Below are 27,153 nucleotides of genomic sequence, written 5' to 3'. Positions count from 1 at the left end.
ATACTTGCCCTCAAGTATGTAGGTGGATTCACAGAAGACACGGACGAAAAGGTTGAAAGAAAAGAAATAAAACTAAAAGACACGAAACTTGCATAGATTTCAGGATCAGATCATACTAACATGCATCATTCAGTTCAGTCAAACCACAAACCAGAGTAATGATCATGCATAAAGTGTGATAGTAGTCTCTCTTTCGCTCAAGTACCGGGCTAAGTGTATACACTATTAATTTGCTGTGCCAGTTCTTCTAAGAGTTTGATTGAAAACTACAAGTAGAACACACTAGTATGACTCATCAGAGGGTCTTTGTTTGGTTGTAATGGGGTATACGGAGCTAGGGTGAGGTAAATATGGTTCAGTGGCTAATTCAGTATCACCCTTACTAAGCATACATATTCAGTAAAGCTACAACCATCCCTTTATTCCCCCGTTTTGGATAGGGTTCATCTTTTCTTTGATTATTGGCATCAATTTTCATTCATCATTTTTTTTTGTGCCCAGATTTTCTTTCTTTTCTCCAGTTCCTTGTTTACCATTTCATGCATCTCATCAATTCTTTCTCCTAGATATAGCAATAGAAAGGCTCGAGAAAGAATGAATTCGGCTCAAATTGGCATACAAGGGGTTCTTTTCTCATTTATCAACAAAGAAGAATCTGGGGCCCTAATCAAAGAAATGTGCCCTAATCACACGAGTCATTACCAGCAATATAAGTTCTCAAGCAAAATCTCGACTCCCTAGCACAGCAAAATCTCACCAGAAATATGCAATTTTTCAATTTGGCCCTGATCTCACTGGTGGGGTACTCTCAGTAACCTCACAACTACTATCATGCATCTCATACTCAATCCACCAAATCACACCAAGACCGAATTCAGCATGCATAATCTCATCACCATCAAACAATGCAAGTACGACTCAAACACAGACTATAAAGACTCTAAAACAAGAAAATCCAAAGACAAAATAAAACCTAATCTAAGAGTTCAGGTTAAAAGAACTTAGTCATTTGGGTCGGAGGATCTCGCCTCCGCATTCAGCCTTTCCTTGATTTCTTTAAAACCAGCTTCCATTGCTTTGAATCCTTCATCCATAGCATTTCCCTTTTCGGCTGCAGTGGGCTTCCTTTGCTTCTTACTCTGTTCGCCTCTGGTTCTGGTCTTACTGCCTGCCGGTGCTGGTCTGGCCTTAACTGGCAGTGGGGGCTTCGCAACATCAAGCTTTCTTTTCACTCCGGGTCTCTTGCTCTGTGGTGTCGGGACCTCTACCTCCTTCTCTTGAACGGCCTCGACTTCCTCTACTTCATCAGCCTCCTCCTCGTCCACCTTCTCTTTTTCCCCCTTTTCCTCATCCGCTTTTTCTTGTTCTTCTTCTTCCGTATCCTCGGAAGCTGTTCTCCCCTCCTGCATGGAGGTTTCTGGAATTTGCGGTTGAGGTTGGGTTTGAACAGGTGATGGTGCGACAATGGATCGCGCCGGAGTTGCTTTGCCCGCCTGGGCTTTCTTTGACTTCTTCACAGGAGGGGTGAGCTCGGGCTCCCCTTCTTCCGGTTGTTTTGACTCGGCGGCTGTTCTTGCTACTTCCTGTTCCTCTTGTTGAAGGACTTCAGCACGCCCTCTGTCCTCGGGCTGGATATTCAGCAAAGGGTCTTCAGTGATTTTGGTGGAGGTCTCCTCCGAAGCGGTTCGCCTCGTGGTACGCTTTGGAGGTGGAGGTTTTGTGCTTTTCTTCTTCGGTGGTTGGGTGCTTCCGGAGCCAGCTCCTCCTTTGGTTTTTGCCATTGTGATTTGCAGAGATCAAAAGACTTAGAATTCGCGCGGAAGTTTTGGATTTTGTGGGGATTTTGGGAGCAAGGTTGGCCTTTAAGAAGGGTGATCGGCAGTTATGGAAATTTAGGGTTTGGGGTGAGTGGAGATCGTGGTGTAGCAGTTTTCGGAAGTTAGAGTTTGGGGGAGAAAAATCGTGGGTTAAGGCTTTAAAGATGGTAAGAATGGCGGTTATGACAGAAAAAGAAATCTTTAAGGAAAGAAATCATGGCCAAAATTTGAATTTCAAATTTCTGCGGAAACCGAAGGGCTGCAGTCACATCGCCGCCTGCCGCTGACACGCTTACGTCATCCCTCTTCGTAAGCCCTCTTCCAGATCCTTCCAACCCCCAACTCTCCACCTACACACTTTGCAACGCAAAGTGGGCTCGGATTCTCCTCTGGGCCTCCTTCCAAATTCATCTTGGCCCGACTCCCTGTAGGGTTAGTGCATCCAAACAAAACAAAACAACTTAAAAGAAAAGAAAAGACACTTCGGTACAGACTATACCGAAGAAACCACACTGGGTTGCCTCCCAGCAAGCGCTCTTGTTTCCCGTCTTGAGCTCGACTCTCCTTCACTCTTTACTCGTACTCAGGGTCGAGAAGGTGGCATTCCTCCTTCTCCTTTTCTACTTCAGCAAGCTCATGGTAGGGCTTTAGGCGATGCCCATTTACCACGAACGTATCAACTCCATTGTGATCGTACACTTCTATGCTTCCGTTTGAGAAAATTTCTTTGATCACGAATGGTCCTGACCACTTTGAACGAAGTTTCCCAGCCATCATCTTGAAGCGTGAATTAAAAAGTAGAACTTTTTGTCCCACCAAGAATTCCTTCTTCCTGATCTTGGCATCATGGATCCTCCTGGTTCGTTCTTTATAGAGCACCGCATTGTCGTAAGCCTCCAACCGAAGCTCTTCCAACTCACTCAACTGCAACTTTCTTGCTTCTCCAGCTAGGGTCATACTGAGGTTAATTTGCTTGATTGCCCAGTACGCCTTATGTTCGATTTCCACAGGCAAATGACATCTTTTCCCATAAAGCAAGCAGAACGGGGACATTCCAATGGGTATCTTGAAAGCAGTTCTGTATGCCCACAACGCATCCCCCAAGTGGTTACTCCAGTCCTTGCGGTTGGGGTGTACCACCTTTTCAAGAATGCTCTTTATCTCTCTATTGGAAATCTCGGCTTGGTCATTTGCTTGGGGGTGATATGCAGTGGTGACCTTGTGTGTCACCCCCATCTTCTTGGTTAATGCTCTGATAGTGGCATTACAGAAGTGAGACCCCTGATCACTGATTAGGATTTTGGGTATACCATACCTCCCGAACACTTGCTCTTTCAGGAACCTTGCCACGGTATGAGCATCATTGCTTGCGGTTGCCTTGGCTTCAACCCACTTTGACACGTAATCCACTGCCACCAAAATGTACTCGTAGTTTCTTGACTTTGGGAAAGGCCCCATAAAGTCAATCCCCCACACGTCAAAAATTTCGACCGGCATGATTGGAACTTGTGGCATTTCATCCTTTGCGGTAATACCTCCAGTCATCTGGCACTTCGGGCAGCTCTGTACCCACTTTCTTGCATCCGCGAATATGGTGGGCCAGTAGAATCCACTCTCTAAAATTCTGTGGGTCGTGCGCTTTCCCCCAAAATGCCCGCTGTTTGTTGTTCCATGACACATGTCCAAAATTTGGGCGTACTCATCCTCAGGTATGCATCTCCGTATGACCTGATCTGCTCCAGTCCTCCAAAGATATGGATCCTCCCAGTAGTAGAATCGTGCTTGCACAAGTAACTTCCTTTGTTCGAACCTTGTTAATCCTGGGGGCAACTCTTTAGTGATCAGATAATTAGCTATATCAGCATACCAGAGCTCCTGCTTGGTTAGAGCATACAGTTCTTCTCCTTCCTCTCGGGTGCTCATGGAGTATAACTTTTCGTCTGGAAAGGTATCGGTAATGTGCATACCATCATCCTCTTCCAGTTGTAACCTGCTCAAATGATCCGACACGAGGTTTGCAGCTCTTTTTTTGTCCCTTATTTCTATGTTGAACTCTTGCAACAATAAGATCCACCTAATGAGTCGAGGTTTGGATTCCTTTTTGGCCATCAAATACTTCAACGCAGCATGATCCGTGTAGACCACCACTTTTGTTCCCAAAAGGTAGGAACGAAACTTCTTTATGGCAAACACTACTGCCAAGAGTTCTTTCTCAGTAGTGGTATAGATGCATTGTGCCGGATTCAGTGTTTTGGATGTGTAGTAGATCACGCAACTCTCTTTGCCTTTCTTCTGTCCCAGTACTGCTCTAACGGCGTGGTTGCTGGCATCGCACATGATCTCAAACGGTAAGTCCCACACCGGAGGTTGAATAATGGGGGCCGTCACCAACTTGTTTCTCAAAATTGTGAATGCCTCCTTACAATCGTCATCAAACTCAAACGGCACATCTTGTTGAAGAAGTCTGGTCATGGGCTGGGCAATCTTGGCGAAGTCTTTGATAAATCGCCGGTAGAAGCCTGCATGGCCAAGGAATGCCCGTATGTGCTTTACTGTTGTCGGGTAGGGCAATTTGGCGATGGAATCAACCTTCGCCTTATCCACTTCAATTCCCCTTTCCGAAATCACGTGCCCCAGCACTATTCCTTCCCTTACCATGAAATGACATTTTTCATAGTTAAGGACCAGGCTCTTCTCCACACACCTTTTCAACACAAGCTCTAGATGCTTAAGACATGTGTCGAAAGAGCTACCATATACGGTGAAGTCGTCCATGAATACTTCAATGCAATTCTCCAGTAGGTCGGAAAATATACTCATCATGCACCGTTGAAAGGTTCCCAGTGCATTACATAATCCGAAAGGCATTCTTCCATATGCAAATGTTCCAAATACGCAGGTGAAAGTGGTTTTCTCCTGGTCTTCATGTGCCACAAAGATTTACATGTATCCAGAATATCCGTCAAGAAAACAGTAATAGGCATTACCAGCTAATCTTTCCAGCATCTGGTCGATAAAGGGTAATGGAAAGTGGTCCTTCCTGGTCGCATCATTCAACTTCCTGTAGTCAATGCAAACTCTCCATCCTGTTTGCAATCGCGTGGGCACAAGCTCGCCTTGATCATTCTCCACAACTTGTATTCCCGTCTTCTTCGGTACGACATGGACTGGACTCACCCATTGGCTATCGGATATGGGATAGATGATTCCCAATTCCAATAGCTTAAGAATTTCTTTCAGTACCACTTCCTTCATGACCGGGTTCATCTTCCTTTGAGAATCTCGAACGGGTTTGGCTCCCTCCTCAAGGTAAATGTGATGCATGCACTCCGTGGGACTGATGCCTTTTATATCAGCTAAGGTCCAACCGATGGCTTCCCTGTTCTCTCGTAATACTCTAACCAATCGATCTTGCTGCACAACGGTTAGATCAACACTGATGATAACTGGTAGTGTCTCTTCTGGTCCCAAATAAGCATACTGTAAATGCTTAGGTAGTTGCTTGAGCTCCAAAACGGGTGCCTTCTGAATTGAAGGCAACAGCTTCTCGTTCTGCCCATATTGAGCCAATAGCTCCGGTTTGCTTGCCTCTGTTCCTCCAGCCAGATAGACCTCCTGGATTAATTCCTTGATCTTCTGATCTACCTCCACCTCGGCTTCCAAAGTGCTTTCTCGGAGAGAGTACAGTTCCATGATGGCTTCCTTCATCTCATCGTCCTCCATATGTTCTGCATCCCGATCAGTCAGACCATACTGAATTACTTTCTCTGTGGTATCCCTGGAACCGAAAGTAATTCCTTATTCTTGCACCAAAGGCTCAAATACATCGATCATGTCCACCGTTTCCATTGCTTATTTCCTCTTCATGGTCTCATAGATGTTGAATTCCACTTGGACTCCATCGAACTCACATGTCAAAATTCTGGTTTTCATATCGATCTTAGTTCCAGCGGTCATCATGAATGGCCTTCCCAATAGTATAGCATTCTCTCCTGTCTCGGGTCCGGTGTCCAGAACATAGAAGTCTGCTGGAAAAATCAAATCCCCAACCTTGATCAGTACGTCCTCCACCACTCCTTCAGGGTAAGCGTTGGACCTGTCCGCCAACTGTATGACCACACGGGTGTTCCTCATTTCGCCAATATTTAATCTCTTGTATACAGCCAATGGCATCACATTAATGGAGGCTCCCAGATCCATCATTGCCTTATCCATGTTGGTTCCTCCTATATTGCATAGAATGGTGAACATCCCTGGATCCTTTCGCCTCGTGGGTAGCTTCCGTTGGATCACCGCCGAAACACTTTCTCCCATCACGTATCGGACTTCTTCCTCCATTTTGACTTTTCTTGAGCAAAGGTCTTTCAAGAATTTGGCATATTTTGGAATTTGTCTGATAGCATCGAGTAGGGGTATGCTCAATTCAACCTTTTGAAACATCTTCATCATTTCACTTGCTTCCTTCTCTTTAGCTTTCTGTTTCAGGCGTCCTAGGTAGGGTGCATCGGTTGGATTGCTGTTTCCAGCTTGTTCATCAGTTGGACCCTTACCACTCTTATTCCAGCTCCCTCGAAGCAATTCAGCCTCTACTAACAACTCTTCTTCCTTTTCCTCTCCCTCGGGAAACTCAGTTAGCACAACTTCGGCATGTTCTCTGGGGTTGATTCCCACGGCTGAAAGTTTACCAGCATTCTCTTCCAGTTTGGCCACTGCTTTAGTCAAGTGACAAATTTGCTGGTTGGTTTGGTTCATGCCGGCACGAATTTCATTGCAAAATTTCTCGCTCTCCTTAGCCATGCTTTCAATGGCTTCTTCCCAAGGTGCTCTCCGATGTGGTGGTTGATATGGGGGTTGTTGTTGATTCTGGTTGTGGTGTGGAGGTGGTCCCAACTGGTACTGTTGTTGATGCTGGTTCTGATTATACTGGGGACGTTGTATCGGTGCGCCCATATTGTTCTGCTGTTGGGGCTGACCATCTTGCTTCCACCGAAAGTTAGGGTGATCTCTCCACCCTGGATTGTAAGTGTTTGCATAAGGATCATACTTCCGTGGATTCCCATCATGTCCTCCGATGGCATTGACATCGATAATATCTTCGCCAAAATTGGGACAATTTTCAGATTGATGTTCGGTGGCATCGCAAAGGCCACACTGGCGAATCTTCTTCGGTATAGTCAAGCCCGACAGAAGTTCCTTGAGTTCGTTCATGCTCTTCTCCATAGTTTTCTCCAGTTTGGACATCTCCTCCTTCTCTTCAGCTTTCCTTGGTTTTTCCAGATTCCTTTCATGCCCTTCATCACGTGATTCTTCTGCCATGGTGCCCAACAGTTGGAAGATCTCCAACGGAGTCTTACTCATCAACGATCCATTACAGGCTGCTAGGACCAAACTGCGATCATTCCTCCGCATGCCCTTTACAAAACTCTCCACTTGATCTTTTGGAGAGATTTGGTGATGAGGACAGTTGCTTAACATTCTCTTGAATCTTGTCCAGTATTCGTAGAAGGATTCTAGCCCATCTTGCCTTATGCTGCGGATATCCCATCTCATCCGCTCCACTCGTGATGCTGGGAAGAATTCTTCCAAGAAGGCCTGTTGCAGTTGTGCCCATGTAGTGACACTGCCTTCGGGTAGGTCATACAGCCATCTTCTTGCGTTGTCCACCAAGGTAAAAGGGAAGAGTATCAATTTGACATACTCTTGCTGCTCATCATTGGATTGATGCATGATTGTCATCTCAAAATCTTGGAGATGAGTGTGAGGGTCATCTCCTTGGTATCCATTGAACTTCGGTAAGATCTGAAGAAATGAAGGCTTCATGTCATACCGACGAGGTGCGAACGGATTTGCGGGTAGGGTGATTCCGTTCAGCCTCAGGTTGAGATTAGTTGGGTATGCCAACTGTCTGAGGGTCTGCTCTGGTACGGCTTCTGCCTGTACAGCCTCTGCCATAGCTTCGCGTCTCGCTATTCATGCTCCTGCGCGCAGTCGTCTTTCAGTACGATCAATATCAGGATCAAACACCAATGCTCTTACAGCTCTACGAGTTCCACACATACACCAGTAGCGGAAAATGGAATGAGGAGAGAACAAAATTGTTGTGCGTCACTCCCCGGCAACGGTGCCAATTTTGACACACACCCGTCGTGCGGTGCGGGCAAAATACTTGTGTATGCCCAGTACAGACAATACACGCTCCTACGTCTCACAACAAGAACTCAGTCTTAGTGGTAAGTGTAGGGTCGAATCCCACAGGGAGTGAGGAACCACTTTGTTCTCCAACGACAAACTGAGGTGTCACAATTCTCAATCTGTATACTCTGCACAAGAAATTAACAAGATCAATAATAAAAGGGGGTGAGCTTATTCGGTTAGGTCATAACTGTTGTTAACATTCGTTTCGGTCATAGGCATACTAATAATCCGTCCATGATCCATATAAACCCAAGGCGTGGCCCAAAGACATTGGGGCGTTTCAAGGGGTTATACTTCACATATAGGATGATTGATCCCATTGTGGTCACTTGGTCCGAAGGTCACACACTCCCCGGTCACAAGGCAGTGCTTCACTTCCCCTTAGATGGTAGTCATACCCGTTACTCACCAAGAATGACCATCACCAACCTTCACTCCCGAGGTCCCCAACTCTGCACTTTGAGTGACACATGCCTCCTGGACACAATCATTTTCGGCTTTGTCAGCCGACCAGTCATAGACATGCTACGGCACCGAGATTGCTTTCCTCGTTTGATAACCATGGCTTTATGCCTCGTCACAGTTGATGGATAGTCTCTAGAGAAGCCCAAGACTGAGGAAGGATAGTGTATCCCATCAATCCTTTCCCCACCTTTCGGATCTACAACGCCTTTTGTTGACGCTGCTCAGCTACTCGGTCTTGGGCATACCGGTTGTCACGCCCTGGTATACCCTGGCCTTTGCTTGACACGGACAGCGTTTTACCGAACGGAGATCACCTGTTAGGCCCCTACTGCCCATGGTTTCGAACAGATCCTTCCGAAACCACGAGACTCAACCGAAAGAACAAATGCCTCACGAATGTTTACATGTTAACAACAATTATTTCCTCCCCTAAAACCTCACCTAAGGAATTACTCACACATAGCAGAATTCATAAATGCGAAATGAATTAAACACATTATGGAACAAAAGGAAATACTTGAATAGATAAATAATACTTAAGGCTTCAAGCCTTCAATCTTGTTCGAATGCAAAATCCAACGGAAATAGGAAAATAGTACTGAAACGTAAATTGTTTTGGATGCCACACACGGCGAATTAAAGTAGTAGCTAAAGTAAAACAGGAGTTCAAAAGGTGCCAAGAGCTTGTGCACGCTGCACATCATCAATCTTTTATACTGCCGAATGGTCGAGGTCTAACCCTAGCTGCGCCAGTCTCAAATCTTCGCCGGGATCTTCTTTCCCTTTTTAGCTCAATCTTTGATTGATCCGATTGAAGATGGCTTCCAGCTGCAAGCTTAGTCAACCTTTCCCATTCTTCAGATCCTTCCAGTTCCTTCCTCTTGCTTCCGCTTGCTCTCTCAAAATCTCTGAGATTCACTTTCCTTTCTTGTCTTCGGCTGTCTGCTTTTCATGGTAGCGATCAGACAGATTGCTTTCTTCGGTGTGATTCATACCAAGTGGGTTGCTTCAGGTTCCCATGCCCCAAATTAGACTGGGGAGGTACTTGTTGGCCGAAGCGTCATGCTGGTAAACATAACATTGTAATCTGGACTTGGTAATGCCCATTCCGACCGCATTTTCTTCGTTTCCGCTCCACTGACCTTCCTTCCTCCACAACTTCGTTTTTCCCCCTGGACAGACCTGTACTGACACAAATAAAGAGAAAAATAGGGCCAAATGGCCCAAAAGTCGAAGACGCATCAATGACGCCTGAAAAAACAAAAACTATTGAAGAAGGTGCAGAACACACGACGCCGGAAAACCCAATAGACGTACTAGAAGATTACTGGTACGATATTGAGACATACAAATCCTGTGATGATTCAGTTCTTAAGTTTACGTCTAGACGACCACTGATTGATGACATTCCATCGTTCAGCCTTGGAATGACGCAAATGGGGAATGAAGCAATGACGTCAAATGCTGTGACAGGAGATGGAACTGTGGGAATGAACATGGAGGTACCTGATTTGTGTAGTTCTTTTGGACATTATATATATTGCTTATATTGATCTAGTAATAGAATTGCTTATCTTTTGTTTAATCTTTAAATGCAGACTGAATATCACTTTGAAGATGGGGGTGCAGAGGATGTGGAGCGCGGCACTACTGAGGTTAGTGTATCTATGATTTTTTTGTGGGATGGTGTTGGCCTGTCCAAGTTATTAACAGTGTCATACTATTGTGAGATGCATTTAATTGTTGATGTTGCATAGGTATTTGTTGGAACAAATAATTCAGATGGGTGAAATCAATAATTCGGAATGATGTATAGTATAATTTGTACATTTATGCGGATGTTTTTTGCATGAACTATGTCAATAATTCGGGATGATGTATCGTATAATTCATAAATATATACATGTTGAATGAATTTTTGTTGCAGGCTTTGGGCAGTAACATGGATGTTGGGCCGACGGCGGAAGACTTCACGTTTGCTACGACCCCACAGGTAACTTGTTGGGAACAAAAACGATTCATAATTGTTTTTACTTTAATTTAATTAACTAGTGAATTTGGCGCAGGTTGGAGTCATAGGTGAGCTTCCAGGAAATGTCGAAGTACAACCCCAACTTCGCGTCAGGATAAATCTTACACGTGTTCTGCTGCCGACATGAAAGGAGAATGTTTCGTATGAAAATGTAAATGTGGTGGTAAAGAAATTGCGTAGTGGTAGAAAGTGAAACTATTCGATATGGTTGTAATTAATAACTTTTTATTCAGTTGGGTGGTGGGTGCGTTTTGACTGAACCCCAGAAACAGATGGTCTTGCAGCCTCGTGATGAAAATGTATGTGTTTATTTTGTGGTTGATGTTGTGACGAATAGGTAGGCTTTCGTGGGGCAGGGATCAATATGTATGTCTAACTGTTTTGAAATTTTAAGTTTGTTGAACCAAGTTGGTTTATGCAGGGAATATGTGCATTATATATTAGTCTTTTACTGTATTACTTATAATAAATACTCCCTCCGTCCACAATTTAAAGCCCCACTTTGATGTGGGCACGGAGACTAAGAAAGCTGAAAATGGTGATGTGGATGAAATAAAAGGGTAGTTGACTAAAGTGATAAAGTAATTGACTAAAGTGTTAAATGTGTTGTGTGGTGGGTCCACTAGTGATAAAGTGTAATAAATATAGAATATAAAAATAATAAAGGTGTTGTATGGTGGGTCCATTAGTGGCAAATGGTAGTAATTTTAAATAAAGAGGGAGGGTAAAAAGGTACAAAAAGCAGAATAGGGCTTTAAATTGTGGACAAAAATTTAAGGGGGAGTAGGGCTTTAAATTGTGGACGGAGGGAGTATATTGGATTGTGTGAAATAAGATAAGAATAATTTTGCATTATGTAGTTGGTTTATATATTCATTATATATTTAACTTTTACTTGTTGAATATGTGCATTATAAGTATGAATACTGTATAACAACCTTACTTATCGATTTATATGAATTACTTGGATGTTTGAATTATTTGGATTAGTAATATAATTGTTTGTTAATTCATTGTATATTTTTCCACTTGCTTTCAAATTTTGGTAGTGTGATTTAATTAAAGGACATAGGATTCTGTACACTGCGACTGTAATATGTGAAAATTTGGGCTAATATTCATGTCATTTAATTATTTTAATATGAAATTTGTTGTACGATGCATCTTAATGTCTGTGTGTGTGTATAGGTTGTCTCAGTGCAAACTTCGTCATTGAGAATTAAATGCAGGGGGAAGGAGGTTCTTAGGAAATCAACATTCAACATGTCCCCCTACGTCGAAAGGAGCGTAAATTCAACAAAACGACTGAATAAAGCAATGGCGATGTTTGCATTATATAATGATGCGGAAGAGCAGTACATACTCCAATATTTATTAATTTACTATTTCAGTTTTATTAATACTATCTATTTACTGTTTTAATTTAGTTATAAAATATCTATTTTATAACTATTATCTATTTATGCTTAATATGTTTTATCGTTCGGTGCTAAAAATATATGAATATTTGTTGCGTTTCAGAGACGAAGTGCTGTTTGTTTGGGACGATATAATACTGCAAAGAATGCAATTTTGTAGTTTGCGCAGAGACGAAGTTGTTGGATTAGACATAATAAACGCATGGTGTTTGGTGCTTAATTGGAATGAGCAATTGCGATCGGATAACTCACCAACCCGATTCTTTGCGAGCACAGGTGTCTGTGTAAGTATTTTTCACAGTTTATCTTTTTTTAAATTTTTTGTTTCTCTAAAACAAAATTACTAATAATTTTGGGGATGATAAATTGATTTGCTAAATTTAAAATGCGCAGCTGGAGTCCACGATACAGCCGCCATGTGGGTGGGCATATAATAAGCAGCGTGATATATTTTTTAGACTTTTTGAAGCAGAATTAATGCGGTTGAAGCACATTTATCTCGCAAATATAGACATGGTAAGTGGGTATTTTAATGGATCCATTATGAAAGTATGTTCTATTGTTGACATTTATATTATACACAGTTTTTTTTCCCAATTTGCCGAGTGATGAAATATCACGTTATTTGCGTGGACGTGAGGAAGGAAAGAGTCTATATCTTGGATAGCCAGAATGAAACCGTCGAGAACTGTCGGGATGAGAAGTACTCGACTACAGTTGATCTTGTGGTATATTCCATTTGAATTTTATGAAACTTTTCATTCCTTAATACTATAAACTATCGACCTAACCTCTTACTTATTATAAAATTTTGTGTAACGCATGTACAGAAAAGTATGCTAGCGGATTATATGGCACATGCAGGGCAAATACATAAAAGCAATATTGTGAAACGCTGTAAGTTATCTGTGATGCATATAAAATGGGGCGATTTTAAGAATATCAATGACACAGGTGTGTACATGATGAGGCACATGGAAACTTTTATGGGTGAATCGTCTGCGTTGTGGACATGTGGTTTGGCGCCAAAGTTAAAGAAACAGCTGAATCTTTTGCGTGTTAGATATTGTGCATCGCTTCTTGGGTGGGACAAGAACAGTACTAAAGATGCAGTTTCAGTGAGTGCTAATGCAAGATTTGATACATATTTCGGAGATGCAAGTGTGAACATTGACGCAAAGCTGCTCGGTTGAGTTTTCTGTTTGTTTGGGCGTTCGGAGGATGACACTAGATAGTTCCTATTTCGTTTAAGATTTTACACGTCTTATGGATTTGATGTTGATGTGTTTTGGCTGATTTAATAAGTGTTTTTTTCGTACTATAAATATTGTTTTATTCCGTCTTTATAATAGTTTTTGGATTTTGTTTGATGTTTATTGAATAATACTTTTAGTTCGATATTTGATTTTCATGTACAATTGATATATCGTTATAAGTATGTTGGTCTTAAATGATGCGATATCAATAAATCAATTACCAAGAGGAGGGTCAGCAACATATTATCGTTCCAAGAATTATATGGAATAATTTGTTAATAATGCAACAATAATATAAAGGGTATATTTCATACTAAGCATTTAATGAATGCTATAGTCATGTGATATGAACTATGTTCTTGTTTTGTATGGGGGTGTATGATTTATTAAGCTTATAAAGTGGTGTGGTCGGATGTATGATTTATTAAGATTATAGCATGAATTGGTTGGTAAAATGATTTGTTAACATTGTTCATGCATACCTCAACTTTAATGCATACGTACTTCACATATAATGCATACCTCGTAGTCGGTTGTATGATTTATAAATCTTATAGCAATAATTAATGGGTAAATTGATTTATTAACATTTTTCATGCATAATGTGTCTTTAATTCATATGTACGTCACATATAATTCATACCACTCAGATATATAATGCTATTCCCTGTGTTGCCTACTAATTATTGGAGAATGACACGGTAGCTCGTACATAACAGTAAACGATGCTAAAACTCGCATGAAAGAAAATTATTCAATAAAACTAAATCAAATAATGGTTGTGAATGTGGAAAAGTGCATAAAAAACACAGTACTTAATAAAAAACAGAGTTTAACAAGCATTATGGAACAATGTTAATTATTCTTCATCCGTGTCATCCTCGTCTTGAACCTTCCCACAGTTGCGGGAATCGTGACGTACCAAACGACCACATTTCTTGCAGCGTCTCTTGGGTTTCTTGGCCTTTTGAACCTCTTTCTCAAAAGTGGACTTGAGACGCTTCCCACTACCTTTCGTTTTAACGGGATCAGGGGGATGAACATTTATTTCTGTAGGTAGTTTTGCTCCATATGAAAACTAGGACAAATTTATCCAGTTATTGATGAAAACTCGATTCATGTGATCCATGAAAACTACTGGTGCCTTCGTCAAATCGAATGGCATAACTATGAACTCATAGTGCTCATACCTCATTTGAAAAGCTGTCTTAGGTATATCCTTCTGTCAAAATTTGAACTGGTGGTAATATGATCTCAAGTCAACTTTCAAGAAAAAGCTCGCTCCTCGTAATTGATCAAACAAGTCATCTATCCTCGGCAAAGGATATTTGTTCTTGAGTGTCAATTTATTCAGCTCTCGATAATCTATGCACATTCTCAACATGTCATCCTTCTTTTTGACAAAAAAAGACTGGTGCTCCCCACGGGGATACACTACGTCTAATAAAACCTAACTCGAGCAATTCTTGTAGCTGAATCTTCAGCTCTTGTAGCTCCTTAGGCGCCATTCTATAGGGTGCCTTCGACACTAGTGCTGATCCAGGTTCTAGGTCGATAGTGAACTCCAACTGTCTTGTTGGTGGCAATCCTGGTAAGACCTCGGGAAATACATCTCTATATTCCCTTACCACTGCTACATCCTCAAAGTTTTTTTTTTACTTGATTCTCCTTCATCATTCAAGTAAACTAGGTAAGCTTGTGCTCCTTTCTTCTTTACCAATTTCGACGCCTGAAGTGCCGAAATGATTGGAATTCTCTTCTTTCTATCAATGTCGTGAAAACATGTCTGTTCCTTCCCAGGTGGTTGGAAAGTTATCTGTCTCTTCTTACAATCAATTGGGGCAAAGTTCTCTGCTAACCAGTCCATCCTTAGAATAATGTCTACGTTCCACATAGGCATTAAGTGCAAGGTTCTTGCTTTCATCTTTAGTGATTCTAACTCAAGCTCTAAGCTAGAAATCATGTAAGAAACTGTAGTAGCTCTTTCTACAGGAGTGATTACTCTCAACTCGGGACTAGCTCATTTTGGTTCGATTTTGAAGGTAACATGCTTCAAACAATTAACGAATGCGAGGCTCCTGTAATAAACAGGATTCTAACTAGTGCATCCAATAACTTGCCCATACTACCTTAAAGTCCTGCCTTAAACCGGCACATAAAACTCAGACATCTCTTCATCAGTATCCATCTTCTGATGAGCAAATCGTGATAGCTCACAGAATTCTCGGTTATACTCTACAACCGATTTCTTTCCTTGCATCAAACTTCGATAATCAGCCTCTCGCTGCTTACTGTACTCCTCGGTACATACTTCTCAAGAGTAGTCTTCAATTGTTCTCAAGTATAGTCTACCAGTTGCTCAGGTGTTAAAGTCCTCTGACGTGCCTCTCACTAGTCTTATACATTAAAAGAATCTACTAGGATAACTCAGAAGTTGTAAGGGTTCAACCCTAGAACGACATCAAAACAAATTGTTCAAGAGACTCAAATGAATGACTAGAGGGTAGAATGAAGTAACTACCAGGTCGAACAAAAATGACCTAGAGTAAGAACCCATCTGGCTTTTCAACCGAAAGTTGAAACACGTGGGTTTATAAACCCAAAACACGTCTACTGAGATTTGGATCATGCGGACTGGCCAGGTCCAACATAATCACTCCCCAGTCACACGGGATATACTATCCCGAACTTGGAAATTCTGTGTCTTCTAAACCCTCAACATACTATACATAACAAAACTTAAGTTCACACCAGCAAGCTAAAAGCTTAAACTCAGGGTCCTATGTTCTAGACTCTTGTTTCGAAAGTTCAATATTTTTCGACTCTCCTCTCATGTTGCGGTGGTGGTGGCGGAGTATTATCCCGCCTATCCTTCACATCACACTCTTGATGACATCTTTGAGGCATTTTTGAAATCACAAAAGGAAAACTCAACTCGACCAACGCTCTAAGCATCCTCAAAACTCAAGTTCAATTTACTAACTCAACTTTAAGGAAACCCTCACGGTCACCTTAACATTCATCTGTAAGGCAATAAGCACTCACGAAATGCTAACAAAAAGACCACTCTGGTCAACCTAATATATCCATCAGTAGAATGCCTCTTTTTAGAGGGCTTACATAAAGGGGTTATTTAAACCCTACAAAAACCATAGTATCTATCGTAATGTCCCTTCTAAATCGACACCATTAATAGTACTATGTCTCGGTCTGGACCTCCTACGGTAATTGCTACCAGTTAACTCATCTAGTTGCTACTTTAGCACACTAGGAACATCCATCTATTTAACATCAGTAGGGTACTAAATTCGCATGCTTATCTATCATCATGTCAAAATCTCAAGTACCAGTATCTCCTAAGTAAGTTATATACATCGCAATGTAATTGCAACTAATCAAAAACGAGGGTGTACCGCGCATACTCTCAAGATCATCCTTAGCTCTAGCCTACATCGACTTCTCTTCTCATCCTCATCAACTCTAGCCCTCCTCGGCTACTTCTCATCCTCATTATCGTTTATCATTTTATCATCTTTGGTAACTGATACTCAAGGATCGACTCGATATCTACTACACTCTTCTAGAGTCCCTGGTAGAAAACAAGCATCCGGTCAGTAGATCCGCATAGAAAATCTGGGTATCTGTAACAAATCCCATCTCCTGTGGGTCCAATGCTCAAGACGACATGTCCCATCATATTGAGTGGCTTTCTTCCTTGCTCAATCCTACCACTCGATTGGTAGCACGGGGACTAGGTGCACGATGCCATCCAGTCTAGTAACAACCATAAGGCTTTCATCCTTTCATAGTCTATGAACATGTGTTTGAAAATCTGCTAGGGTATCTCTGTACCACATACTGTACGCCTCGTCCTCGTATCCGATCTTTCCTGAGTTTGATCTCACAACAGTCCACTTTCGTGCAGTGCCAACAGTCCTGGCCAACCTATAAGGAGAACTTAAAGGTGACTCTAGGAACTAACTCTACTTGGCTCCAGCAACAGAAATAAACAAAACATAACTTAGCAAAACTCCTATTAAGTAGTACTGTTATCTTAAAACTCAAGCTCAAAACATCTAAATTCTCATCTCGTCCCGTCTTTACTTAGTAGGGAATCTCTCTAAACAATGATATTAGATCCCTTAATCTAAATCATCGTGACTCAGTAAGACAACTCAACAATTCTCTCTCAAAGCCATCTCCAAAGACTATGGCTCATGATACCTCCTCAAGTACCATTAAGGTTGCGTGAGCAAAACTCGCGTCACAAAATAACTCAACATATCGTACAATATCTCATTGCAGCATGCTAATAACTCATCATTAATCATGCTATTATACTCAAGCTCATAACTCAAACCAATAAGTACTTAAAGCAATTGCTAATTCTCTCAAACTTTAGCTCTAAGTTCTCATTTCATCCTTCTACTTAGTAAAAAAAAAATCTCTCTTAACAATGACATTAGATTCCTTCATCTAAATCATCGTGACTTATCACAACTGCTCAAACAATTCTCATCACAAAACATCTCAAATACATCACATCATAACTCATAATTATGCATCCTCAATCATATAACATCATATGATATAAACGCTCTCATGATTCATCATGTAACATCAACATATGCTCTTACAACATAATAACTCATTATTAATCATGTTGTCATCCTCAAACTCAAACTATGCACCTTTAAAGTGTAACATCATAACTCATCATATAACCTCAACATCATGCTCTTCAAAATTTAACGTCAAATAAACTTTGAAATTTTACATACCTCGTTGAGCCTGGTGTGATGGTGCGCTGAGCTCACGGTTGTTAATAACTATTATTCTAGTGACTCATTCTAGACTAAACTCAAGACTTCTAATTCAGAGCTTTCCTTCGCTCTGATACCACTCTGTCACAGCCCGCCCTAACTAGGGATAGTTAGGCCGAGTGATCCACGACTAGGGATGGGGTTAAAGAAGAAGGGGAAGAAAAGGGGCGTCATTTATAGCCGTAAAACTTACTCATCTTAATAAAACTCGTCATTTTTATTCATTAATACTCAATTGAAAACAGTCTATGAAAGACTGCATAAAAGTTAATTAATATCATTAATCAAGTTATACATTATATGCAACCATTCTCTTAAGACTCAAAGTATGACATAACATACTATAACATCAACAACATCTTGCAGCGGAAAGTAGCTAGACATATGTATGAAGACATATTCTAGACAGGTTAACTATTTATTAACAACCCTGGAGACTCCGCTCATTGCAGCACCATCATCACATCAGCTCAACCTGCACATTTAGAAAACATATGCAGGGCTGAGTACAAAAGTACTCAGTGGGCACGTATGCCTAAGTATAAAAATACATGCTTCAAAACTGTAAATTGTCATGCCATCATAAACAGTACAGCAAGGGAGTTTTAGCTAAAAGGCCCAAGCTTACTAAATTCATTTGTGATTCTTAAAGTTCGACTGATCAGTCTAAGTTCTCTTGTAATCTATCATATCTGGAACTATGTGCCGGAGAGGTGGCCACCTCTCACGGTCACTTGACCGGCCAACCCGCTAGATGACTCACGGTCACTGGTGTACACTAGCCCTGGCAGGATAGCTATCAACTGCTCAGGACCCGAATTCGATTGCATCATTGGCAAAGCCAAAGCAGATAGATATCATACTAAAATTTAAACATTTTATGGCAAGACAACAGTTGTAATATTTTCCAGTTCAAAGATTTGTAACGAAATAACTTGTTCAAAGGTAGCATTAAACTCGTTTGATAGATATATAAAACTGAAATTAACAGTTAAATCATCTCATGCATTCATTCGTATAAGAGGCCTACGACAAGCAGGGGATCTCTATATACGTATAGTAAAAGTAATGCCCACCTCGTTGTGTCTCTGTATCAATGAGTAACGTCACTCTCTCCCTCAAGTCGTTACTTCCCAAAAGGACCTTCATCGTTATGAAGAATTGGTGAGAAGTTATAAAAGAAACCTCGATTAATAATCTAATCTCTTTTATGAAACATTAGTATCTCTAATGTTCATCTCTCTTGATTGTTAATCAATATAACAATTATTATCCCTCGTCATTACTCATTAATTATAACATCCTTATGTTATAATTAGCAGCGCTTCAATTAAAAGAAATATTTAACACATCGAAAAGTCCACTTTCTTAGCAGATCTATTCGCTCTCATCTCGTCTAATTAACCGATTAGAAAGTTAAACTTTCCATTAGGCATGTATTTGAGTCACGGGTCAACAAGAATTGACTATGCTCAAATTCTAATTTCACTAAAAATTTCGGCATGACCTATTCATATATAATGTCAGCCACGAGATTTCAACGCGTGAATCTCACTACGTGAACTCGTCTCTCGACTCAAAACTTAACATCTTGACATCTTTTCAACGCAAACCAAACAATTCAAAATCATCAAAACTCTTTATCAGTAAACTATCATTTATACTCGACACCAATTGTTCGAGTGTCAGATACCAACATTTATGTGCGTTAATCATAACTCTCACAACTCACACCATTTAGTCATATCGTATCATCCATCAAAACAAATATAATCAAGTTGTTTTCTAGAAAGTTTTGCTGTTTTTGTGTCATCTTTAAAAATTCATAACAACCAACTCAATCATCATAAACTCTCATACCAATTGATCTCAAAAACTTCATGAAGTGTAGTTCACTCTAAAAATGGTAGTTAACCAAAAAGGTTAAAGGTTTTTGGAGATATTGCTCTTTTAGTGCAGGCTGTCAAAGATTGACAGTTTCTGCCAATTTTGTTTAGGCCATTAGAAACCAAGGCAAACCTTAATAAAATTCCATCAAATTTAATCATCCAAAACTAAAGGTATCCTTGAAGATTTGGTTAAATTTTCACAAGAGAAAACGTTCATATGATCTGCCAAATAAACAATGAAACTCATACACTTTTACTGTTGGACAAATATGACAGCAGAACAGGGCATTTTTGAAATAATAAACTGCTCTGTTTCAGAGGTCATAAAAATCGAAATCTTATGTTTTTAGAAAAGTATTGAAGTCTAGTTTCGTTTAAAAAAAACGGTGATGCAAAATCCTTCATGGATTAATAGATATAAACGTTTTTGTGAAGTCTACCAATAGTTGACAGATTCTGTCAAGGATTTTTCAAAATATCTTTAAAATAGAAAACATCATCCAAAAGACATGAAATTTTGCAGCAACGAAATACACATATCATAGATAAACATACTAAAATTTCAGAGCCATCAAGCAATGAAAACTCAATGAAACATAAGCTTGAAACTGCTGTAAAATTTTGACAGAATTCCAGTTTTAATTTCGTTCAACAATTATCATCCATAAATTGTAAATCAATTAGCATGCTCATGTGATATCGTAGAACACATATACGCAATAATATTCATTATGCAACGTCTCAAACTTCACGAATTTAAATAATCATACTCTAAAAATTTATACAATTTTCGTGCTTGGAAAAATACGAATTTAATATATATCGATTCTAGCATACCCCTAAGCACAAATATCAAGTCAAAACGATCAAACAAAAATCGAAAGACAAGCTAATATGTGAAAAACGGGGCTGCCCTCATGGGTTTCATAGCTACGGTTCGTTCCGTTCTTACTCCCTTCATTAAACATGCTCAACATCTACCCAAGAACAACATACTAAAATTTCACGACGATCCGACGTCGTTTCGAAATAAAGTCGAGAATCGACGTTTTTCGACGTCGACGAAAATCGAAAAGAAAACCATCAAAACGTAGGTAGAGATCTTACCTACTTAGATACGTGATCGAAAAGATGATCGGCGCTCGTCTCGGTGCTCAAATCGGAGGTCAAAAGCTTGAGCTCAAGCTAAAAATGAAAATGGCGTGAGTGGTGTGTGTTTTAGGTGTTGTGTGTGTGAGTTTGTGTGTTGTGCGTGAGTGTTTGGCTGTAGCAGCCATAAGTTAGTGAGGGGAAAGGTGTTGGGCGGTTGGGGGGTGGTTAAGGGTAGGGTAGGTTAGATATTTAGTCGTTAAATATCTCGTCTCGTCTTGTTTTAACGACTAACTACCCATACTCTTCGTTACTCGCCCTCTCAACCTCTACTCACTTTCATTACACTCGTAATTCTATATAAATATAGAAAATACAAGCTCGTTCTCGAAATTCTGATAAACGAGCTCGGTTCGTTTATCGAGAAATCCCAGTTTACTATTCACCCGTCGTCCAAAAATAAAAACTTTCATTATTGGACTCGTATCGAAAAACTAAGAATATTTCTCGATGAGTTGCACGTAAGATTTTGAAAGTCGACAAAAAGACGAAATAGCCGTATTTTACTATTCATCGTCAAAAAGTCAAAAATTTCAAAAACGTCTTAACGGACTCAGATTTCACTTCCGAGTTCACCGTTCTCATTCAAATAATTATCTACTCAAACTCAAATACGGATATAAAATCCCACATCATTCTCACATCATCAAAAGAACATCTCAACATCTTTAAAATATAACAACAAAACTTCATATAACTCTTCATCTCTTTACAAAGTAAATCAAACAAGGGATCTAAACCCTAATTACTCAAACTCAATCAATTAAACACGTCATCAAAAGCACGGGTATTACATTTCCTTACCAGATACAGAATTTGCTGGCTGCGTCTCATTAGCATCTGCCCAACTTTTCAATTCATTCAGGAGAGATTCAGTTAAAGACTAGTTCCCCTCGGCAATAGCAATGCACCTAAATGCTTCCGAAACCAAAGGCTTGTTCTGAGCTTTTCTACCATCAGATGTAATCACACTGGCCCCCGCATCCTTCAACCATCTACCAACAATGTATTTTTGTGGGATAGACTTCAGCCCAATATTATGCATTACAACGAACATATGTCGGCAAACCAATCCAACCTTCACAAACTTTTTGCATGAGCAGACTATTGTGTCATCTACGGTGTTATGAGCCACAAAGAATACACCACTTGATCGATCAACAAAATACTTATGCTCCGCATGACCTGTGTCCATAGACTTAATGCAACAACGATTGAGTGCCTCAATAATCTCTACCTGAACTTCCAAGAAAATCTTCTTCGTGTATATATCAGATGCGTGTTGCTCAATGGGGTTGTTTGACATCAAGTGCGGTGTGGTTGTTTGGTCAATCATGCATAATTGTTTGTATGAATGCCTTTGGGACTGCATAGCGCTCTCATAATAGATGTAGAAGGATGCCAAGTTGGAGTTTGGATTCAAGTATTTACGGAAAAAACTATTCTCACTTTCCGACATGGAGGTTGTTTTAAACAACCCACTCATACTGAAGTCGCGAAAAAACGCAGGGATCCAAAATGTCCTTTTGGCAAACATATCTGAGAACCACGAATGATCTTGTAGTCCATACTCATTAATAACCTCAAACCACTTCTCCCCAAACTCTTTAGGTTCATAAAGCTCTGACCACGCCACTTCGTATAATCTGCTCGTCAGATCAGCATTCTCTCTCAAAGATATGGGTAGTTTTTGTGCCACCTTCATCATGATGTGCCACATACAGAATCTGTGTCTCGTATTAGGCATCACTTTTTCAACTGCAATTTTCAAGGCGGGGTCTTGGTCAGTGATCAACATAGAAGGGGTACGTTGCATCAAATGACACGGCGTCACCAAAAATTCTATAATTCTTTAAGCCAATAGAATCGCACCAGAATATACTCTTAACTTTTTGGCAATCGTCAAGCAAATATTCAAACTTGAAACCATCGTCAAGATCGCGTTGGGTTATAAACCTGTCCAACAACAACTGAGCATCTGACCCATCGGGGTAACAACTCATCTCATATGACAAGTTTTTGAAGTCGTTGCTCGTACACCCAACATCTTCGTAGCTACCAACTAACTCCTTAAAAACTCTGAATGCTCTCATTGGCCCAATATTTGCCTTAGCGCATTTCACCATGACCATGTGATGTGCGGCATTGACATTGCGATTATATTTCATGAAATGGCGGCATTCGGGAGCTATTAATTTGTGGTTATGAGCTTCTAAGAGGCTGGTAACGACATACTCTGTCTCATTCTGAATTCGCACAGTCATGCGTGCTTTGCAATCGTTCCTAGTGGATGGTTTTCTACGCCTCTTCACAATCTTTCGCTGCGTTTTAGATGACTCCACACGTTTAGTAGGATTGATTCCTTCCCTTTGACAGTAGAAGTATCGATAAATCACCTGATCATATTTCTCCTTTTTTGCACCGCCTTTGCGAACATCGAAACCAGATTCATATCCGTAAGTCCTATAAAACTTAAAAGCATCTGCTTCACATTTGAACACTTGACCTACATATGGCTTGACATCATCATCACAAATTGGCATATATAACTGGTGAATGTCATTCTCATTTCCATTTTGAATACCATCTGTAGTAAGATCAAATCAATGAAGTCAACAAATTTGTAAATTCCAATTTCTTTAAGATGAATAATGAGAAGTAATCGCTACTACATAACATATTACAGATAGAACAATTAGCTTTCCAAGAGTGAGTTTGGAGCATAGAGTGAACTTCATAAAAACTTATAATTCGCCCACTAATTAAATATGTTTTGTATTAGGCATTATTTCTGTAGAAATAATTCTTTAATCCATACTTGTTGTTCATACTAATCAATCAGGCTATCTATATATGTTATTGATTCATACTAACCCACATTGAAGCTATAGTTCATACTTGTTCTCGTCAGACGATGTATTAATTCATACTAATGCATCAAAACTATCTATAGATGTTAGTAAATATGTACCAGTTCATGCGAGTTCATACAAGTTCATACAACTTCATCAAAATATCTATATCTGCTAGTAATTCATACTAACCCACATTGAATCTATAGTTCATACTTGTTCACGTCAGTCGATGTATTAATTCATACTAATCCATCAAAAGTATATGTAGATGTTGTTGAATATGTACCAGTTCATGCGAGTTCATACTAGTTCATACAACTTCAACAAACTATCTATATCTGCTATTAAATTATACTGGTTCAAGTTAGTTCATGTGAAAAGTTTGCGTGAATTATAAGTTAAACCATAACGAATCATATATATATTACATGAAAAATAGACACAGCAATGTTAAAATATTGTACATTATGACACATAAAATTATAAACGCAGAAAAAGAAGTACAAATTTCAGAATCATTAAATTATTGATGAAAAAAATGGACTCGTCAACAATCGTTAGTTGCATCTGCAGAAAAAAAAACTATGGGAAATAAAACAAAGAATACAGAGAATGAATATAGATTGCACATGAATTCTGCCTTAGGTTTTAATACAGAGAAATAAACCATACCGATGTTCTCCATAATATTCCTGTAATGTTGAAGCTCTGACGTGAAGTTTTAATTTCTTAACAGAAGTGTTTACGGCTGATTTAGGTTTTCATTCGTGACACACGTTTAGAGAGAAAAGATACACTTAAATGTGATCCCAATAATTAAGGAAGAGATATTTAATAAAATAATACAATTACTTATTTACCCTATAATTCATATAACCGAAAATTTGATGCATAAAGTGTGAAGAAAATCCAGCCGTTTATTAATTTAGATCTAATGGCATAGATTAGTTCCTATTCTATAGTCTAAACTTAGTTTTTATTTTAGCCTCTCCCTATATATATATATGGGTGCGCTCCAATGAGACTCCCTATTTTTCGTAAAACACTGAGGACAATGAATAAGACAATAATACTAATGAACAAGACGTAAATCTAACGAACAAGATGTATATACTGATGAATAACAAAATTTAAAATATTCAGCTCCCTCCAGGATTCTAACCTTGTGAAAAAAAATCTCCCTCCAGATACAAAATCAGCTATAAGATTGATAAAATAAACGCATCAGATCGTGCCCTAGATCTCACTAAAATTAGGGGGTCTCATTGGAGCGCCCCCCTATATATATATATATATATATATATATATATATATATATATATATATATAGAGAGAGAGAGAGAGGAATGTTGTGCTACATACCTTATTGAGCACATTATGTGAGCACCACTCACGTTTAGCCATCGTTAGTATTATTTTTTTATTTTAGACATTTATTTTTATTCTAATACTTCATAAATAGTTATTAGGATCATTAATTTTATAAATAACATAAAAATCAAAGTTTTATTTGTTCATATTCCCTTTAACTTCAAATAATTAATAAAAATGACAAATTAGTCTTTGATTTTTATGTTATTTATAAAATTAATTATCCTAATAACAATTTATGAAGTACTCCCTCTGTCCACGAAAGAACGAACTTCATACCTTTCCTTTTTGGGACGTCCACAAAAGAACTTCCTACCTATTTTTGAACTATACCCCACCCACTTATAATCATCTTATTTTTCACTTTTCACAACTCTCAATATTAATTATAACATCTTTTCACCACTCCCAATACACTCAACTACTTTTTATCTACTCTCAATACACTCAACAATATTTTTTCTTAAAACTCGTGTCACTCCCTCCTATGAAGTTCTTTCATGGACGGAGGGTGTATTAGAATAAAAATAAATGTCTATAATAAAAAAGATAATGCTAACGAGGACTAAATGTGAGTGGTGCTCACATAAGGTATGTAGCATAACATTCATGTATATATATATATATATATATATATATATATATATATATATATATATATATATATATATATATATATAGGGGTGGGCTATCATAAGAACAACTCTTAGGAGGTGATTGGTATGATGGAATGGAACGAGGGTGGAATGGAATGAATGTAGAAATGGAATGAAGGGAGGAAATGAATGACAAACCTTGGTGATTCATTTGCTTGGTATGCATAAGGAATACAAAATGAATGGAATTGTAATTCCTTGTTTGATTCCATTCATATGATTGGTATCTAAAAATAAATTCTAGGAATGAAATGAAATTATTTTGTTTTACTAAATTAACAATTACATCATAACTAGCATTTGCACTCGTGCAACGCACGAAAAATATTTTTATATTTTATTATATATAAAATTTATATTAATTTGATTTTTATATAAAAAATTCTAAATATAATAAAAAAATACTGTAATTTAAGATAAATATTTTAGTTTAATATAAAAAAATAAAGAATAATTCACATTAATAATTTTATTATAATCACAAATTTTCCACTCAATTTAGAAATTGATTTAAAATCAATTTGAAGTTGAGAACTCCATTTTTAATATAGTACAGATTTATCAAATTGGCATTATTTTGCATCTCTCATCTCTATTTTGTGTTATATTTGTAGGGACAAACCAAAATTTGCACTGGGGTAAAATCGAAAGGAAAAAAAATTGAATATTAATAAAATTATACTCCCTCCGTCCACGACAGAACTTCCTATCTTTCCTTTTTGGGACGTCCACAAAAGAACTTCCTACCTATTTTCGGACTATACTCCACCACTTATAATCCTCTTACTTTTCACTTTTCACAACTCTCAATATTAATTATAACACATTTGCACCACTCCCAATACACTCAACTATCTTTTATCCACTCTCAATACACTCAATAATATTTTTTCTTAAAACTCGTGCCACTCCCTCCTAGGAAGTTTTTTCATGGACGGAGGGAGTATATTTTTTAAAAAAAACTGACTTATTTTCCATGCATACTACTACACAAAAACATGCACCCCCCCAAAAAAAATTAAGTTTTTCTTGCCACCCACAACCCCCACCCCCTATCTTTTTATTAAATTTTTCTTGCCACCCCCAACCTCCTTCCCCCAAATTTTTGTTTATTTTACTTGCCACCCTCACACCTCCCCCCCTCCCCCCCACCTCCCAATTTTTTTTGGGTAAATTTGGTTTAAAACAATAATAAATTTCCAAATTTTGGTTTTTCCCACAAATATG

At 39.1% G+C, this 27,153-nt stretch overlaps 4 protein-coding genes and 1 long non-coding RNA gene across 6 annotated transcripts in view; 3 read left to right on the top strand and 2 right to left on the bottom strand.

Moving 5' to 3' along the window:
- The window catches only part of LOC130994894 (uncharacterized), a 1,167,164-nt gene that overhangs the window by 586,696 nt on the left and 553,315 nt on the right, over positions 1-27,153 (top strand). The gene's annotated exons all lie outside the window — the stretch shown is intronic.
- Positions 9,675-10,874, top strand: LOC130994959 (uncharacterized). Of its 2 annotated transcripts, XM_057920173.1 has the most exons (5): positions 9,675-9,807; positions 9,898-9,979; positions 10,076-10,132; positions 10,405-10,470; positions 10,544-10,874. In XM_057920173.1, the coding sequence occupies exons 1-5, from the start codon at positions 9,722-9,724 to the stop codon at positions 10,634-10,636; spliced, it is 384 nt and encodes a 127-aa protein (XP_057776156.1). In that variant the 5' UTR covers positions 9,675-9,721; the 3' UTR covers positions 10,637-10,874. The 2 variants fall into 2 exon arrangements, with proteins under 2 accessions (XP_057776156.1, XP_057776155.1); XM_057920172.1 differs by having other exon boundaries at positions 9,722-9,979.
- LOC130994411 (uncharacterized) lies at positions 12,405-13,120 on the top strand. Its single transcript, XM_057919454.1, has 3 exons — positions 12,405-12,443; positions 12,512-12,655; positions 12,758-13,120. Exons 1-3 carry the CDS (start codon positions 12,405-12,407, stop codon positions 13,118-13,120), a joined length of 546 nt encoding a protein of 181 aa, XP_057775437.1.
- On the bottom strand, positions 18,205-21,190 carry LOC130994993 (uncharacterized). The gene is made up of 3 exons (XR_009091973.1): positions 21,003-21,190; positions 19,083-19,149; positions 18,205-18,481 (listed from the first exon to the last, which is right to left on the bottom strand). It is a non-coding gene; the product is annotated as an uncharacterized LOC130994993 (long non-coding RNA).
- LOC130994410 (protein FAR1-RELATED SEQUENCE 5-like) lies at positions 21,928-22,752 on the bottom strand. The gene has a single exon (XM_057919453.1). The coding sequence runs from the start codon at positions 22,750-22,752 to the stop codon at positions 21,928-21,930; it is 825 nt and encodes a 274-aa protein (XP_057775436.1).

This window comes from Salvia miltiorrhiza, chromosome 7 (genome assembly GCF_028751815.1).
Source record: "Salvia miltiorrhiza cultivar Shanhuang (shh) chromosome 7, IMPLAD_Smil_shh, whole genome shotgun sequence".
Taxonomy (NCBI): domain Eukaryota; kingdom Viridiplantae; phylum Streptophyta; class Magnoliopsida; order Lamiales; family Lamiaceae; genus Salvia; species Salvia miltiorrhiza.
The sequence above is the reverse complement of the archived record's forward strand: the minus strand, read 5'-3'. Positions and strand labels throughout refer to the sequence as shown.